The sequence below is a fragment of the Augochlora pura genome, chromosome 7, assembly GCF_028453695.1.
Source record: "Augochlora pura isolate Apur16 chromosome 7, APUR_v2.2.1, whole genome shotgun sequence".
Taxonomy (NCBI): Eukaryota; Metazoa; Arthropoda; class Insecta; order Hymenoptera; family Halictidae; genus Augochlora; species Augochlora pura.
Window position 1 is genome coordinate 16,984,809 of NC_135778.1, and position 19,049 is coordinate 17,003,857.

The 19,049-nt window shown below is 56.2% G+C and overlaps 1 protein-coding gene across 11 annotated transcripts in view; it reads left to right on the top strand.

Annotated features, from left to right (window-relative positions):
- Window positions 1–19,049, top strand: part of LOC144473590 (protein bric-a-brac 1) — a 267,144-nt gene that overhangs the window by 116,509 nt on the left and 131,586 nt on the right. For 3 of the 11 annotated variants that reach the window (XM_078187574.1, XM_078187575.1, XM_078187572.1), the window contains exon 2: window positions 15,112–15,314. The exons of the other annotated variants lie outside the window; for them this stretch is intronic. In XM_078187574.1, the coding sequence (XP_078043700.1) occupies window positions 15,112–15,314 (203 nt within the window). The remainder of the gene's footprint in view (window positions 1–15,111; window positions 15,315–19,049) is intronic. 11 annotated transcript variants of the gene reach the window in all.

Consider the following 19,049-nt stretch of genomic DNA (forward strand, 5'->3'; position numbering starts at 1 on the left):
TACTTTGGCGAGCCGCGCGCAAGAACCAAGTGGCTCCGCGCCGCCACGGGGAGGAAAAGGGACGATCAGAGGCAGCGACGCACCGGCTCGACCGATTCGCGATACATGCCCGATGCACTCGCCGCCTGTGACGCGGCATCGCAAAAGGAAAACCCCGTCTCGCGATCTAGCGAATAATAATCCTGCTCGGCCGTTCGCATGCGAGCAACCAATATGGAATACGCGTCGCGGTGATCTGCTCGACGAATCTTATTCAATTTAAGCATATTGTTGATAGGGCGCACCACAGCTTTCGCAGACTGGCTCTGCATTTAAAAATCCCTTGCGTTCTACGGACCGTAAACTATTCGCACGCGATACGCGTCTCGGGCCTCGAGACCCTTGAATCTAGGAGAGTTGTAGCTGACATTATTTTTCTTCTTAAAGTTTCGAACGGCTTAATAAGTTGTCCCGAGTTTCTTTCTTCTACAAACTTCCATGCTTCGTAACAAAGTTTACTTGCACGTTTAAACCTTTATTATATTTGCCAAATATTGTTTACTCGGATCCTGTAAGATGCATTACTGTCCCATCGAATGTTTTCCTCTACGGTGATTGAATTTCACGGTGTTTCCATCGTTTTTACCGGATCGAACTCAAATGGATTTCCCAATTTATAAATAAATAAATAAGTACGTAAATTATCTTTCCATTCATAACCGCACCGGGGATTATGGTAGGGTTAATGCCACGTTTGTTAGAAATATCGCGCGGTCGGTATAGTTAGTTGTTCATGACCGGCCGCGAAGTGTAAAACTGCGATGGGAGGTTATCGGATCGTTCCTTTAGGGGTACTGAAAAATTTGCGGGAGAAGTTGGACGCTCGATCGGAGCCGCGTTAGCGGTAATTCGCGTTCGAGGGATCGAAGACACGCGCGCGCGCGCGGCCTCGCGAGAACGCCGACGGTCTGCAGAGAACGAAGGATTCCGTCTCTTTCGTGTTTCGTTGGTACATCTCGGTATCCTCGGTTTTCTTGGTAGTGGTTCTCGCGAGAGAACTCGTTCCACGAACAAGAAAGTAAATGATTTATCTATCTTGGCTGCTTTCCCCCCTCCCCCCTCCCATCCCCCTCTTTCCTGGAGGGCTTCCTTGTTCCTCGCGGTGGTTGGAGGCGAGCGGCCGGCTCGTTCCCGCGGTATTTGGTACAACGGCGGCCCTCTCTTCTTCCAGCGAGCTCCGTAATAACCGGCGCCGAGCACAGACGAGCACAGCTATAAATATCGTATAGTAAACACGAGAGCAGATAAGGGAGAGCGTGAAAACTTCGGGTATAATAAAATACAGATAAGTCCGTGAACAAATAGTTCTGACCGTAGAATTTTACGGGGAAAAGGCGAGCGCGGGAGAAAGAAACCCGGGCCGGGCGGCGAGCGCGCGCGCGCGAGAGAGAGACAGAGAGAGAGAGAGAGAGACCGATAAAGAGAGGAATGCTGCGAGAAAAGAGGAGTTTGAGTGGCGGTGGATAGCGGCCGGAACGAGAACGCCGGCGAACGCCGAGGAGAATAGTCGTGAAAATTACTCGGGGGCCAACTTCTGGACGGCGGGCGGGCGCGAGCGCGGAAAAGAAAACTTTGCAGAAGAGATTGGGCGCGAATCTTTCTCTTGCGGTCTTTAATTATCTTTCTTCTTTTTTCCGACGGAGAGATACAGGCTCGCGGGGCAACGATGAAATCCGACGGAGGTGTTGGCGCGTGTGTGTACGGGAACAGCGGAACGTTCCCTCCCGGAGGCAGGAATCGAACGCCGATTCCGAGGCGATCCGCTGGAAAAGAAACGGAGCGATTCTTCCCGCTCGGTTCCGCGAAAGAAATGCCGGAACGGTTTCGGGGGGGCAGACAATCGAAAGAAAGAGAGAAGGGAGAGAAAGCGAGCGGAGCGAGCCAGCGAGAACCAGAAGGGGTGGAGGGAGGGAGGGAGGGAGGGAAGTGGGAGGGAGAGAGGAAGGATGGACAAGAGTAGAACGTAGAGCTGCGATTAACGCCGACATTTTCTTGCGCTCGCTCGGCCGGAGCGATGTTTGTTCTGGGAAATGCAATCACGCTGTCATATAAAATATAACGTGCTTCCTTTTCCTCCGCCTATTCCGCCCCTCTCGACCCCTCTCGACCCCTCACGGCCCCTCACGGTCCCGCGGCCTCACCGGTCTCGTTCCCCAGGATACGCCGAGGCTTCTTACGCGGCTCCGTCGACGCACCTCCTCTCGATTTCCACGCTAACCGGCGAACACTGACATTAGGCCTCGCCGTGCTCCGCAGATTATGCGAAAACTACCGGCCGTGCCGTTTTTTCCTGATTGCGCCCTCCCTTCCGAGAAGTCCAGCCGTTCTCCTTGTGGCGTGCTCTCTGCTCTGCCGTGCTTTCCCTCTCTCTCTCTCTCTCTCTCTCTCTCTCTTTCTCTCATCGGCTCGCGGTTCTCCAGTTTTTTCGCTCACTCGACTTTTGTCCAGACCTCCGCGCTGCTACCTTTTTCGAGCGGACCGGAAAACGCAGCCGTGGTATACACCTGCCGTGACCTTACCCTCGATCGTTCGCGCACATCCGGCTCTGCGCGTCCTAACGAGGAACCCTTGGACGGCAGACAACGTTTCGTCATCGTCGTTGACACGTGTTGAGAATCCGATCATATACCCAACGAAAATACTACGCATTGGGTTATAATTTCAAGACACCGCTGCAAGTATAGCGATAGACGATTGTCCTACTGTTAGGGTAGTAGAAAGCAATTACTGTAGGGTGATCAACTGCTGTACCTTTGTTTTCTTTTCGGGCAGAATTAACTTTATATTTATCAAATAAAACGTGTTACACCCTTTTGTACCAAAATAAATAATAAAAAGAGTAACGAGTTTAATGATAATGATTATAACACATTTTCTTGACGCGGTTTATTCTTGTTAGTGATCAGATAATCCTGCAATAACACTATGCGCAAAGGTAGCGTTGTTTTATTATTATTATTACTAACGCTAATATATCTTTTTAATGTACTATTACTAGTATAAATGTATCATATTGTTGTTGGAGTATCTTCCTACAGTAACCAGTTCTACTGTCCTATCTTGATCCATTTCATTATAAAACCCAACACATGGTTCGCGCTGAACGGTGCTGCGCCATCAATCTCGTGATTCCTAATTTTCGCCTCTTTACGATCCATAAAATGTTAAATGCAAGCGAGGATAGCGTCCGTCTTCTTGTCAATGGGTCGCAGCAAGATGTACGAGCAGACATTTCTCTCTCTCTCTCTCGGTCGGCAAACCCGAAGCCATCGGGGAGGTTGTCTTAAAGGTCGTAGAGAGGGAATATGGTCTCTCGCAAAGAGGAAATCGTGGTTCGCGGCGTCGCGTGACGTCGCGTCGCGTCGCGTCGCGTCGCGTCGCGTCGCGCCGCGTCGCTGGAAACGAGGGTCGCGGAGAGATGACTGCCGGGAAATTTGGCTGGCGCGATAATCTCGCGAAATTGACACGCGGAAAACCGAGTACGTCCGCGCGCTTGGTCGGGCCACGCGGCGCCGCGCTGGCATGCGATAAAAATCGTTGCTCGCGTGAGAACGGCCAGTTGATTTTTCCACGTGCCTCGCGCGTCGTTCCGAGTTCCGCTCGCCTGAAATTTTCAGCCGGTCCCGTTCCCGACGGGACGATCGCGACCCGGGTCTCTCTGGAACGCGGAGGCAAGACAAAACTCGAGAAGGGCCGGCCTCGAACGTATCGCTAGGTTGCCCGTGCACGAGCAATCGTTTCGCGAAAAAGAGAGAACAGGCACGGCGGCGGCGGCGGCGGCTGCTGCGGCGACGTAAACGGAAAGGGAAAGACGAAACCAGGCAGCAGCGCGCGGGGCTCTGACCGAAGAGAAACATATTTCTTTATTATTACTCCCACCAAGCTTATTTTTCTTACCCACCGAGTTGGATTCCAGATGGTTGGCTCGGCTTGCCTACTCTCCCTTCGTCCCTCCCGCTCGCTCATCCTCCCTTTCTCTCATCCTTTTCTCCCCAAGATCTTCGCCCTCTTTCTCTCTTTCACCCTTTCCCCCGTAATCTCCTTGTCTTCTTAGACAAGAAAAACTTAACCCCGAACTCGTCGTACTCTTTTTGTACGCGCATTGCCGGGAGGGATCCCTCCGGTGTTGGCCGAGGGAGAGATCCGGCAGCGAGACAAGGAGCGAGAACAGAGAGAGAGAGAGAGAGAGAGAGGGACGGGAGAGAGAAGGAGAGCGGAGAAAGCAGCGCGAGGCGAAACAGAAAAGGATAAAGAAGGAGAAACGGTCGGACGCCGCCGTCGCCTCGCGTCGGTGCTACTCTCCCGCAGGCGATACACGGCAAATAATACACCGCGAGAAAAAGAGACAAGGCGCCGCGAGAGGAAACCCGGTGACCGATGATCTCGACGATCTCGACGATCTCAACGATCTCAACGATCGCGAGGACACATCGCGACAAGTCCGTCGCCGTGATCTCGAGGGAGCGGCGCGCGCGCGTCCCTTTGAATCGCGCGAGAGGGTCTCGACACGCGAGCCTCGACTTCGTCTGCGAATTGCAACAGGGACGCGAGGCTCGCGTGCGGCACAAATGACGGAACCCGAACGAAGCAGGCAGATCAGAAAGAAGAACTGCATAAGCAATGCTATACCCTGTGCGTTTAGTCGGGAACATTTGGTTCTCGTGGCTCGCGCGAGAGGATCGCCGGCTTCGCGACGTCGCGACGCAGTGCCGGGCTTTCTCTCGCTGCCGGGAAACTTTCTCGGCAGACTGTACTGGCGTCAGGCGACCGCCGCGTCTGTTATTATTTAGTATATTATAATTTAGATACAATTATATCTGGCTTCTCGTTGTTCCCGCGGCGGGACCGCTCTTCGTTCTGCCTCTGCTGTTTCTCCTTCGCGCCTATACTCGGCTCTTTCTCTCTCTCTCCCTCTCTCTTTTCCTGCCCCCTCTCCGGGCCCAATTGGTCGACAGAGAGAGAGGGAGAATAAGACGAGATTCGATACGCGACTATGCGTTCGAGAAACAGAAACAGAAAAGACACGCGGAGTGAGGGGGGGAGAGAGAGAGAGAGACCGCAAGCTCGTGACTCGTTGTAAGAGACGGTGGCCAGATGAGAAGGAATAGGAACGAACAGATCTTGCCATGGAATAACCAAGAAAGCTCGGGACGGAGCAAGAGAGAAAAAGAGAGAGAGAGTAAAAGCGAGAAGCGAGTGGGAACAGAAGGGGACGTTGCGGCTGCGGGCAGGGGGAAGGAAAAGAAAAGGGACAGAAAGGTATAATAAAGTCTGGTGGAGAGCGAGGGGAGTGGAATTGCGTTGCGTAGTGGTGGAGAGTCTCGAGCGAAGGTGTTCGTAGATGCCGTGCGAGCAAAGGAAGGGAACGGACTAAGCGGGCCCAGCCGGGGCGATGCGACGGGGATGTGCGGGAGAGGAGCAGGGAGACAGGTGAAGGAGGAGAAGCCGGTGGTCGCGGTGTTTGCCGGCGAAGGCGGAGGTGGTGCCGCGCAGGTGAGGGTGGAGGAGCTGCGGAGGAATCGTGGAGGAACCGTTGTGGCAACGTGGAGGCACGGCGAGCAGCCTCGCAGAGACGGCAATAAAATATATTACCAGAGAAAAATGATGGCACTGCGAGACAAAGAGGGGCTATGGCATTAGCCTCGGCAGCCGAGAGGAATTCCACCGGCGTTATTTCGTTGCGTTACCTGCAACCCGAGTTATCTACCTGCGCTCGCCTCGAAATACACCTTCGGGAGCCGGACAAGGCCTCCGAGACAAGCCTTCTCTCTCTCTCTCTCTCGCTCTCTCTCTCTTTCTCTGTCTCTACCTCTCTCCGTTTCTTTCTGGTCCTGTCTCCGTTCTTTCCCGCCCACGCGTTTAGCTTCGTTCGAAGAACCGAGGCGTGGATCGCGGTTTCGCGGAAAAGCCGGAAAATAGCGATCCTCTTGGAAGACGCGAGAAAGGGAGGAGAGATCCATGCCCTCCGACCGAATCTCTGCGGGTTCGGTACTGGCCGGTGAACTCGGATGCGAGCGCGTATCGGCGTGAAAAGAAACATCGTTTCCTGGAAAAAGAAACACAGCAACGAAACGACGTTGGTGGCGGGGTGCAGATGGGTGAAGGAAGAAGGAAGAGGCACGGAGAGGCATGCTCGCCGACGAAAAGAGCTGGAGTGAGAAGGCGAAGAAGAGAGAGAGAGAGAGAGGGAGGGAGTGAGAGAGGAGGAAGGAGCCTTTGGCTCCGAAAGAGGCGCGAGGAACGAGAGGAGGGAGCCCGAGGACAGCGGGTGGGGCGCTCGTCGAAGCGGGGGTGGCGGAGGGGAGCGGCGGAGCCGGCGGCGAGGGGCCCGGAGGAGGGAAGGGACGAGGGCGTTTTGTAATTTCTATAATTTAAACTCCGCGGCAGCTGGCGTGGCTCGTAATTACTCTAACCCGGAGGAACGCGTGAGCCTGCATGTTTACTTTTAATTCCTTCTGCTAGTGCCGCAGCCGCAGTCGGGCTGTTGTTACTCCAGCCATTTCTCGATTCGACGCAATATCAAACGAAACTTCGCTTCACTAGACGGCCAGACGGTTAACAACGGGCCGGACACGTCCAAGAAAAACAGAAGTGCGCAAACTTTTCGAATCTGCACCGTCTTCGGCCGCCGCTCGGCCGCGGTTCGCTCGCCGCCACGCGTTTCTCTCTTTGACCTCGTTTTTCAACGAATTCGCGTAGCCTCGTTCTCTTTCCCTCGTCGAGAAGAATCCTCCTTCGTTTACGACACGCTCGCGTACGCGTACGCGTACGAGTACGAGTACAAGTACGTTTCCTATTCCGAGGGACCGTGTAATGCGGTTCCGAGCAGCCGGAAGTAGGGAGAAGGAATGGAAAAATTTTGAAACACGGACGACCATCGATGCGGTTCTCGCGAATCGGATGGTTCTTCGGTGGCCGCGACGGATCGCTCGCGGCCCGTCGTCTCGTCGCTCGTCGTAAATGACGCATACTGTACACAGACTGTGCAGAGAGTAGCTTCCTCTTCTCGCTTCCTTCTACCCGACCGTCTCCGTCTTCCGCCCCCACTGACAGAGTATCTCGACTTTTTCCTCCCCTTCTCTCATCTTCTTTTCTCTGGTATTTCTCTCTCTCTCTCTCTGTCTCTCCTTCACTGTCGTTCTTTCTGTTCCTCTGTCGGGTCTCTCTTCGCTTCGCCTCGTCTCGCGTCGCCTCTCCTCGTCTCGCCTCGCTTCGTTTCTCCGACTCGTTGAAAAATCGTCCGTCGTAAACGGGAACAGCGGTTTTATTGTTCCACGGCAGACAATGCCCGGGAATATTATAAAAACTTTCCGACGGAATATATTAATGTTAACTCATCGCTTTACCGTTAGGCAAACTTTTCGGTCGAGCAAGCTTCTGGCGTCTTTGTGCGTGTCTCCGTTCCTCTCTCCAAACCCTCTCCTCCGCTTCCTCCGCTTTCTCCTCCCGCTTCAACCCGCTTCATCCCGCTTCCTCCCGCTTTCTCCCTCCTGGTTCTATCCCGTCCTCCGTCCTCAGAGCCCGTCCTCCTCGTCCTTGTCTCCCTCGCCTCCGCGGCACCTCGCCCGTTCCATTTTGCGACTTTAAATCACCGCGATACCGTGCGCGATTCCCGCGACGCTCCCGTCGATCGTGATACGATTCACCGGCCGAAGAATAGATTTCCTAGGTTGCCGCGCGAAACTTGGCGCGAGCAAAGATTGGAGTGGAAAGAGCGGCCGAAACCGCGACGGAATCGCGAACGTGCGAGCGAGCAGACGCAAACTTGCCTTCGATATCGTTCGATTCTATCGCGTATCGCCTCGATTACACGAGGCGACGACGACGACGACGACTATGACGACGACGACGACGCCACCGCGTAAAAAGCTCGCGCGACCGATCGATTTAGTCGCGGGGCTACGCGTCTGGACGGCGCGCGATCGCGGGAGATGCCGGGCACGGCATCTCCCGGAAGGAGGAGTTCGTTTTGTCCGAAATTTCGAAGAGAAAGACGCAGTCGTAATTATTCCAGCGAGGCGGAACCACCCGAGCGATCTCCGCCGGCTCGAATTCAGGTCGTTTCGGGGCACTTTGCGCTCGAGGAGCGGAACGGCTCGGCTCGGCTCGACGCGGTGGTCGCCGAGCCACGATAAACTTTAATGTATTCGGAATTATTAAAATATATTCCCGGCTGCGTGGCGTAGATATTTTAACGAGCCCGGCCGTGCCGGCGCGGCGTCTCCCGCGTCGCGGCACTAACCGAACAAATTATACTCTTATAACGTCTTATTTAAATTTATATCGCCTAAATATATCCCGGCTCGCGGTGCCGGCACTCGCGGCCGCGTTCGCCGCTGCGTTACCATTTCCGCGAGTCGGTGTTTCGAGCGGCGAGAATCCCTCGCCGCCGTGCCGGTTGTTATCGGAATGCCATTGTTTTCTTTTTCCGTCGGCCGACGCGAAACCTATTTATTACCGGGACTTCCGGCGCGGCGTTTCGCGCGGCGTTGTCTTCGCGAAACGAGAAACGAGAAGCGAGAAACGAAAAACGCGAAACGCGGCGAGGCAAGGCAAGGCAAGGCAACACAAGACAAGACGAGACAAGACAAGCCAAGCTAAGGCGAGGCAAAGCAAGGGAAAGATTTCCGATAAAGTTGTCTCTCTCAGCCGAGCGTCGAAGCGAATCGGAATTCTCCGGCCGGACGATAATCGCTTCCAGCGCTTCTCCTCGCCGCTGCAGATATTCCACGATCGAGCGATGATTTAGGTAGGTAATTATATTCGGTACCGCGAAGTGGGATTGCTCGCGCGGCAAACAATTAATTGCGAACGAATAGGAAGGGGCTCGGCCCCGCGGAATATTACCGCGCTTATTTTTCATCCGGCCTCTCCGGGCGCGCATTTCGCGCCTGTTTTTAATATTACACCGCGGTCGCGAATGTTTTAGCCCTCCCAACCCGCCCTTTCGGGAAGCGGTATCGCGTCCGTAACGAATTTACGATATTAATTTGGCGTACCGCCTTGGCGATTTATTATCTACGCGGCCGTCGGAGAGAATGAACAACAAAAAAAAGCTCCGAAAAATACAGTACACCGCCGGGAGAGAAAGAGAGCTCTGCGCACCGTGGCGATTGCGCTGGAAAACAGAGTTGCGGAGAGGAGGAGGAGGAGGAGGAGGAGGAGCACGAAGAGGAGGCGGAGGAGGAGCAGAAACCGGCAGGAGGAGGGCACGAAGAGGGCGAAGAGGGTTAGCCCTCGAGGGATGCGCGACAATTCGCGAGGATGTGGGTCCGCGAGAGCGCCGCACCGCGCCGCGCTGCGCGGACGCGATCGCCGAAAAATGTACACCCGCGGTGTACGTCTATATGCGAGCGCGGCGATAAAACGATAATTCTATAATTTATTCCCGTAGTATGCGTGTACGTGTGAACGAGGCCGGCCACCGATCGCGCGTGTTACGTGTACACGCGCCTATATGGGCCGCACAGTTGGCGTTAATATATCATCGGACGCATCTGCCCCCAACGACGCGTTTCAATATGTTCTACGAGTGTATAACCGTTTCTATAGAAATATTCACGCGCAACCCGCTACGCGTATCTCCATCGAAATATGTCCGCGTGTCCCTCGCCGCGCTCTCTCGTCGACCTCCGCTCGAACGAAACCGAGACTTCTTCGAACCGACGACGTGTCGTCCGTCGCAGACCTTTCGCATCTGTTCGCTTCGTCGCGCGTCGTCGTTCGAGATCGCTGGCCTTTGCGGAAGCCTGGCCGAACTGTGCCAACCGTCGTTCCGCACGGTTTTCCTCGTTAGCGTCGCGCGACTCCTACCGATTCGCGACGCTACCGGTCAGCGCACATAATCGTAAGGTCTCGCAGCAGTGCGCCGGTCGGCGTTTCGACAACGAGAAAAAAAACGGACAAATTTTCGCAGCAACCGCATTCCGTGGCCGCGCGTTGATTGCAGTTATGGAGCCATTTCGCTAACGAGGAAAACCGTAGAAGAACGCGCGTTTCGTTAGATCACCGAGCCGATGTCGATCGCGCCGCCGCGGCTCCCGTTGCTGCTTGCTGGAAACATATCCCGGTCGCACCTTTTCGAGCGCTCGAAGAAAAGGGCTGCCGCTGACCTTCGCCGGCCGGCCGGCCGGTCTTCTTCTTCGCGACTGGTAGTTGCAATTTTGTATCGACCATTAGCGCCGTGGCCGGTGCACGGCTTGATGGAAATTTATGACAGCCACTTGATTGGGTTCAACGTTCCCCGTATTTCATCCGTGCCACGCGGTTGCCTCTGTACTTGTTTTGCCCGCAGTTCGACGCTTTGAGGTCTTAACGATCATCTCGCCGACGATTAAAACTCGCGCCGGATACCAGCAGTTTTTAGCCGGTCGCCCCGCCCCGCCCCGCGATCCTCGCGATCCTCGCGACCCCGATCGAACGGTTCAACGGTTCGGGGACGGCGAAATCCAACAAATTCTTCGCGAGCGACGACGATTCCGCCGCGACGATCCCGGTTCCGGTCGTCGTCGATCAACCCGTTCGAGATGATTCATGCAACAAATAGGTTTACTTTAACTCGATCCGTCCGTAACGCGATAAAGTAAGAACGCGGTCGCGTTCGCCGCATTCGGAGTCGGAACGTTTGTTCCCGGCGCCGGTGAGAACGCTTTTGTCGCGATTATTCGAAAAATATTGTGCTAGTGTAATTCGAACGGGGAGAAGGCTAGACGGCGACCACTCGAGGTTCGTAGCGGGGTGTAAAACATAGAAATAATGGTATAACGAGAACAATAGCCGGCGAAGAGGGAGGGGGGGGGGGGGGGAGAGGGGTGGCGAGGGCGTGCAGGGACGCGGGAAAGGAATAATAGAAGCGTCGAAATTGCCCTCGAAGACTCGGCGTTCGCGTATCGCGTATCGCGTTTCGCGTTTCGCGTTTCGCGTCCGTGGACGTGCGCTCCCGCTGATTTACGCGGTCTCGAAGTGCCTTGACGAGAGGCCGCGCGCTAGCCGCCGTGCAAGCTAGCGAGCGGGCGCGTGAGAGCGAACACGCATCACCGAACTTCTCTACAATTATTATTTTTCCGCGTTTGTTCCGCAGGCCCGCGAATTACCGGTCGTAAATTTTCCCCCGTTGGAAATTGGCCGCGTTTCCCTCGCGATCGCAGCCGCGCTACGACGAGCCTCGCAACGCGCGCCTCGCCTCGTCTTCTACCCCCCGAGGCTAATGGAAACGTCGTTATGGTATTGGGTCGGATTAGCCGATCGAACTGATTAATTCCCCGACGATTTCATTTAATTAAACTCTCTTTGCCGGGCACGGGCGTCGGAATTAAACGACGTTAAATTATCGCCAGACGCGTCCTTGGAATCGTCTCGCGGATTAACGACGTTCCTCGGAGGTGGCCACTGGAAAAAAAGAGGATCGGTCTTATTCGAGGTGCTTCGCAGGCCAGGAAAGAGATCAGAGATCCGAGGGATTCCCTGGTGCATTTCGAAGAGAGAGAGAGAGAGAGAGGGGGGAGAGAATTCCCGCTCCTGCCTGTTCGCCGATATTTTCGCGGCGGTACACCGATCGACGTCAGGTCTTCCTATGGATCGATGTAGCGGGAGGACAGTCGAGGCAGGAGATGGATGATTCTCTCTCTCTCTCTCTCTCTCTCTCTCTCTCTCTCTCTCTCTCTCGCAGAACTCTGTCGGAGAGCCTACCGCGCGGAACGTTTCAGGAATCGAAATGAAAACGCGGCCGAGCAAGCATCCATAAAAACCCTTTCGCCCCCAGCAATTAGCAATAAAGTTTTCATCGTTTAATAAAGGTCGGTACAAATAAATGGGACGATAAAAAATCGGCGTACAATACGGTCGCGCGGTGGTAGCTCGCGCGGCGGCTCGCGCGCGCTTGGCCCTGTCCCTCCCCAAGAGTGCGACAGACATATAATTCTCGGATGTACGCGCAGAGACTGTATCCCGATGAATGCGCGACCGTACCGCCAGATTTCCCGTGTCCGTTTTATTGTACCGGTCCCGGCTTTACGAGATCGTCGTTTTATTTCGTTTATCGTATATAAAAAAAATATATCCCGGAACTATGGCGCTCGTTTCCCGCGATGCATCGATGGGTTCGCTCTTCCGCCGCGCCGAGTGCGGAATCGATGCGACGTAATCTTCCCCGGCTCTAGATTAGGTACGTGGAATCCTGTCGCGCGAACCGACCGGGGGGTCGACCCGTGTCGAACCCGCGACGTCTTCATCGAACCGTCCGCGAGCGGCTTTCGTTTTATTCGTCCGTTACGGACCTCGCCCTTCGACGGACGGAAAAACCCGCGAGATTCTGGCAAAAAGGGGGAAGGATGACGTCGAACGTTTTAACGAGGCGGCGGGGAGGTAGCCGAGGAAAGACGGGGAGCAAAAGCGAGGGAAAAGGCAGCGGACAGACGAGCGAGTGGAAGCGGAGATATATTTCACCCGAGGCATCGCGAGTACGCGAACACGCGAATACGCGAACACGCGTGCGTCCGTGCGTCCGTGCGTCCGTGCGCGCAGCTGTGGCAGTGCGGCGGTAGCGCCGTGGTAGCGGCCAACACGGCCGAGGAATAGAGGGACGAAGCGAGGAAGCGTGAATGGAAGAGCCGCGGGGCACGCCGGGAGTGAGAGCCGGAAAAATATGTCATCGTTTCATCGACAGTCATCACAAAGAACCGAACGAACGAACGAACGAACGGACGGATCGACGGACGAATCGAACGAGCGAACGAGCCGAGCCGAGCGGAGCCGGCATAGGAACGATTCGCGGCGTCGAACCGCGTATCGTGTGCGTACACCGCTCTCGTATACGTCTCCCCTTCCTTCGATTTCTTTCATCGCGCACCACCCTCTCTCCTACCCTCTTTTTTCCCTTCGCCTGGTTCTCCACCTCCGTCTCCGGTCTGCGCCACACTCCACCTCCGCATCTCCGTCGATGCAGTCATTGTGCGCTGCTCATCCCGGTGTATTGTCATTCGAAACAATGATTTCATAAAAATACACGCAAGCATGCCTGGCTGCGTGCCTGCCTGCCTGCCTTCGTGCGTGCTCGCCTTGCCAGCCTGCCACTGGCTTCGTGCCTGTGCCCGTGCCTGCCTGCCCGCCTGCCCGCCTGCGTGCGTCCGTGCGTCCGTGCGTCCGTGCGTGCAAGCGAGCCTACCCGCGTGCGTGCGTGCACGCTGCTCCGCTCCGCTCCGCTCTGTACTGTACATACAGACATACATTGTAGACAGAGATGTAACCCAAGGGATGCGAGGACCGCGGAGAGGGGAGTCCAAGAATACCGATCGAGGAGCGCTCGATTTACGAGAAAAATACTCGCTCGACTCTGGAGACGAACGACGGAACAAGAGGGGAACGGGAAAAAACATAAAAGGGCACGCCGGGAAAAAAACAAACGGGAAAGAAACCGAACGAGAGACTTCGCGAACCTGCTGTCACTGTCAAGAAGCGCGCGCTGCCCTCCTCTCGTCTGCGGCCCCGCTCTCATCGCATCGAATTTTCCATAATCGGTGACCAACGGTTTTTTGGTCTCGCGGAAAGCATCGGCGATTCCGCGAAATCGATGCGAAACGAATTTGCCAGATAACGATCGTTCCCTCGGAATCAGCGACGTCGTTTTTAACGGTACAACCGTTTCCTCTTTTTTTCCAGCTTTCCGCGCCCGCGCTCTCTCTTTCTCTCCGTTTCCCCTACATCTCCGTCTCTTTCTCTCTTTACGCCTCCCTCCCTCCCTCTCGCTCTCTCGCTCTCTCGCCCTCGTCTCTTTTTCGGTTCTTTTTGCTCGGGAAACGCATCGGCCGCGAAAAAGTAGAAAACGCGGTGCGCGCGATGGGTTGACCGGTGTGCCGGTGGCTCGATATCGCGGAATATCGGGATATCGAGTATCCGACATCGAGAAATTCTTCGGTTTAACGCGGTGCCGCGAAAAGTTCGGCTTGACATAGGGGCGGAAGGTTAAGGGGGTGAGTAAAAGGGACGAGGCTAGGGGCGTTTTTCGGGCTTCGTGACGCCGTATGCAACAGGTTATAGTTTTTGGCACACACCGCCGCTTCGCCCTTTCCCGTTCCCTCTCGTTCTCGCCCTTCTCTCTGGCCTCGCTCTCTCGCCCTCGCTCTCTCGCCCTCTCTCCTCCCATCACGGTCTCTCGCGTTCTCGTCCTTCCGCTCGCGCTCTTTTTCCGTGCTATTCCGTTCACGGAATTTCCCTTATTCGACTCGCGTTTACCGGCGGATTCGCCCCGTCGCCACGTCGCATCTCGCCACGCCGCGTCGGTCGCCTCTCGCGGGAGATCGTGCGAAAAACCCTGCCTTTTGTCGTCCCCCAAATACAGCGACTTCTGCCGCGGTTCGGTCGCGTATTCCGCTCGTACCGCCCTCAAAGCTCCAAACGACGCGACCAATCACCGCGCGAGAAATTATTCATCGACCGCCGAATTCTACGATCATTCCACGATTTTTCCACGATTTTCCCACGATTTTTCCACGATCGCGTCAACGGCGGGAAGACCGTTGAATTCGAAAGAGCTAGGCGTCGCGGCGTCGAGATGCGGACACCGAATGCCTCTGTTTGGACCTTCTTGAACGCGAATGGTCGCGACTGAATCGAGATCTCGAGGCTCGGTGAACGCAGAGACCATGAGCAGGACAGGGGGCGAGTACACTCTGAAAATGGCGATTTTCGCGGGGGCCTTGGCACCGTGTCTGGGCGAGAACGATGAAAAAGGGGGCCGCGCGGGAGGAGCGACCGGGAGAATCGACGAACCTCGGATGGAACTGGAATTTTCGTTTGTCCCCTTTTCCGCCCTTGCTTTCGTTTCTTTTTTTTTTTTTTGTCGAGCGAGCCCTCGCGGCACTGCGCCGCGTCGAAAAAAAAGCCCGATTTTTTCCTCGCTACACTTCTGTGTTATTTGCTTTATGGAACGCCTGTTACAGATAAATATAATAGGCATTCATCGCCGCGTATTGTCCCCGACGAAGCGCCGTGCGCGCCGGGGCTTTTACATTTTTTCCACCCCTCTACCTACCCATTTTTTTTGTCTCACCGCCGCCACCACCACCACCCTCGCAGTCAGCACTACCACACACGGCCAGGTCTGGCAGCGTCGCATCAGCGTCGCACCGTCATGGCATCGCATCGCGCCGTGTGCCGGCACTGGCATCGCCATCGCCATCGCCATCGCCACCGCCACCGCTACCGCCACCGCCACCGCCACCGCCACTGCCACTGCTACCACCGCCGCGCCACCACCGTTGCCGGGACCCACACACACGGTGCACGCGAGCTCTCATTTTTATTATTCGCGTTTTTTGGAATTTTTCCAGTGGCGCCCAGCATTGTTTCACGGTTTGTCATTGTTATACGCCTACATCCTGCCAAGCGAGAAAGAGGCGAGGGCTCTAGAACCGGGATCCACCGAGCCCTACCACGCCACCTCCCTCCGCCGCCGCCACCTCCGCCTATCTCTCGCCCCGGTACCCATTCCCGGCCCCGGCCCCGGCCCCGGCCCCGACCCCGGTACCGACTCCCTACCTACCCTCTCCCTCCTCCGTCCACCTCCTGCCTGCTTCTTCCCCCGGCGATCCTATCCCTGAGCTAACTCGTACGGCACACCTCTCCGCCCCCTCTTGTTCCCTCTAGCTCTTCCTAGCTCTCTCTCCCCCTGCGTGGTGGCCCCTTCCGCCCCGAACGGTTGGTTCCTACGCCGCGTTCCCCGAACCGACCAACCCCGTCCCGACAACGCGCTCCTCTCTGTTGCGTTTCTTCTGCTCTCGCGGATCGCGGCCGCGATCGCAATGATGATGACGCCCGCGTTGCGAAAGCAACGACTACCATATTCCCGATGACGACGGCGCGGGGCACACGTTGCAGATGAGGAAATGGATGACGATGACGGCTACCCTGCGCCTCGTCCCGCTACCCCGTCACAGTCGCAGTCGCGTCGCGTCGCGTCTCGTCTCGTCGCGGGGAACGGGACTCGGAACCGAGGGTGCCAGCGCCTGCTAGCTAACGGGGGCCTCTCTGATGACTGTCGAATGACTTCGGGCGCTATTGATTCCGGCATCGTTCCGCGGAAAACGATCTTTCCTGCCAGTTGCCGGTCCCTCTGCCAGCCATCCCCTCGCCGAGCTTCGTCCCGTCTGGTCTCGTCTCGGCACGACTCGTCTGCGCGTCCATGGACGTGTCCTTTTGTGCCGGCTCGTCGATCGTTTGCCGGTCTTCCCTTTTGTCCCCTCGGCGCGATGCCACGCCAGCCACGCCAGGGTACCGATCTCTCGTTCGGCTATCCCAACAAGCGCGGCCACGGCGGTGAGACTTTGGATGGTGGCGTGTGCTCGGAACGATCAACGGGATTCGCAAACGCGCGGTAGTTTGATCGAGAACGGCCTGGCCGAGGGCCCGCGAGTGCCGCGAATCGCGTGTCGCCGATAATCCGAGAAACGAGAACGAAATCGAAAATAAATGCTCGCGGTACGTCGGCGAGATCGGCCGTTAAAATCGTTCGGTGAGGAACGACCAATTAAAGTGACGATTCCGTGGACCGCTTGCGCACGAGCGGCACGGAGGGACGGCAGGGACAGCGAGGGACGGCGTGCAAGAGGGATGGAGAACGGGGGCGGTATCTCTGGGCGATGTCGGATCCGATCGTGAATCCGCTACGATCGGTCGCGTATGATAAATACGATTCGAGCATCGACGCGATTGTAGAGGGCTGAAACGATAGCGGGAGAGCCGGTCGAGCCTCACCCCAAATCGTCGCACGAAATACGCACGGCCTGCGATAAACGCGCGCGCGTCCGTGCCCGCTCTTCCCTCCGCTCTCCTCTCCCTTTTCGGCTTGTCCTCGTTGCGCCTCGCGCCATTAAGTATACCCGCTACGTTTATCATTTCGGCTTTACGTTTACGTTTACGGTTACGGTTACGATTCCGATTCCGATTCCGATTCCGATTTCGATTTCGATTCCGATCCGCCGGTAGCTTGCGCGCGCGTGGTGCCCTCTTTTTCCGCAATTCCTGCTTCGCTCGGCTTGCCTTCCGCTTTTAAAACCCCGCGCTATCCGATCCATCGAAAATTATCGTTACTCGACGGACGAATCGCGATCCCGTGGAATTCGAACAGCCGACCGTGCTTTTCGTCACGATCGACGCGCCCCAAGCCCTCCGAACAATCCCTCTCGATCATTGATCGCGCGAAACGACGCGTTCGAAGGCGCAAAGACTGCGTCGCCTCCGACCGACGTTTTAAGTAGAGCTTTACGTCGAGCTCTCCAGGACCGGGAGAACGGTGCTCCGAACGTTTATTCGCAGTCGTACACTTTGAACACGTACCTACTTTGTTTTCCTTCTCCACCGGTTAATTCTGCTTCGAAAAAAGCTAATTTACTCGCGTGGCCGTTCGTTCCGTGTCGTCCAGACTGTCGGACGCGCGGTTCGCTCGACCTATGGACCTCGTTCTCCTCCTTCTTTTTTCTCTTATCATTCCAAAGAGAGCGAGTGAGAGAGAGAGAGAGAGAGAGAGAGAGGGAGAGGGAGGGGGGGAGGGGAGGAGGAACTCACATTTCTACGTTGCATACGGCCGAGCTTTTGTTTTCTTTCCGTTCGGTTCGATTCCATAATTTTGTTCCGACCGCGATGGGAAATGCGGTCTGCGAAGAGCGACGGTCGCTTCTCGTCTCTTTGCAGAGAGGAGGTCGGAGGGAGCGGATAATCGGCCGGATCGGCTCGATCCGATCGAATCCCCGATAAAACGGCCGGCGAAATAGTAACCGAGCGAACGAACGCGGCGGTGGCGGCGGCGGCGGCGGCCTTCCCCTTGGCGGTGCAGTCGGCACGGTCGGTGCAGCCGGTGCAGACGATGCAAGAGAGGCGGTAGATCGGTCGCGTGCACCAGCCGACCGCCAGGGTAGGATCCCGTTAACCAGCTTTTACTTCCTTCCGGATGGCAGTGCACGAGCCAACAACGCGGTTTTCGCTCCAATTTCGAACCCGTTCCTCTATGATTCCTCGATTGGAAGTAACGCCGTAGGGTGCGTCGAGAGGTTTGAACAGCCAAGGCGGAGGGAGAGAAAGAACGAGGGAGAGAGAATTGACCTCGCATTATCGGCCGGCCGATATTTGCACTCCACTCGTATTTGCGCGCGCGGCAACGCATCGCCGTACGTACAACCGAGGCTCGGCTCGGCTCGGCTCGGCGCGCTCCTTCCATCGGCTGTTTTCCCCGGCTGGCAGCGAGGCCGTGTGCGGTTCGTCTTCCGCAGCCTCTTCGGCTTTTACGCTCGTTCGCCGGCTGCATCTTTGTCTTGAGCAAGAAACCTCTCCTCTTCCGGTAATTGGTAGCGTTCCATGCCGACGACTGCTTCACGGCCCAGGGATCCTTCGCGCCGCTGCATGCTCCTCGTCGCGTTCCATTCGAAACGGAAACCTCTCCGCAGTTTAACCCACTCGAGGTCAGTCGCGCGGCTGGTACGCGGCGCCGCCCGTAGAGGAAAGGCGCCAACGATGCGCTGCGAATACCACCGCACTAAAGCAAAAGCCAAGGGACCTTCTGTACCTGTAAGAAAGCGAAATCAATTCCGGCGAGGGAAAAGTCGCAGGACGATCTGGTTCTCGTGAAATCCCGCATGGATATAAAAAGGTGACGTAACAAATGCCCGCGGTGCGGATCGGCTTGGAGAAGGCGACGACGCGCGGGAGCGGCAAGGTGGACGGATCGGGGGAAGAAAAAGATAAAAAGCTCGAGGAGAGGAGAGGAGAGCGGAGAGCAGGGAACGTAGAGAAGGGTACTCGCGAGGTCGCGTCCGTGTTGGTCGGATGCGTGCTCGTCTGCGCGCGGGGCCGGTGCAGCAGCTTACGGGTTATTCAAATGAACGGTAAAAATCATCCATAACCGAGGGTAGAAGGCACCCTGGTATTGGTTATATTTAAATGGGTTTAATGCCCCGGCCGTACCCTCGACCAGCCGGCAACCGTCCTGCGTCTATCCTCTGCTCTCCCTCGGCCGCGATCCA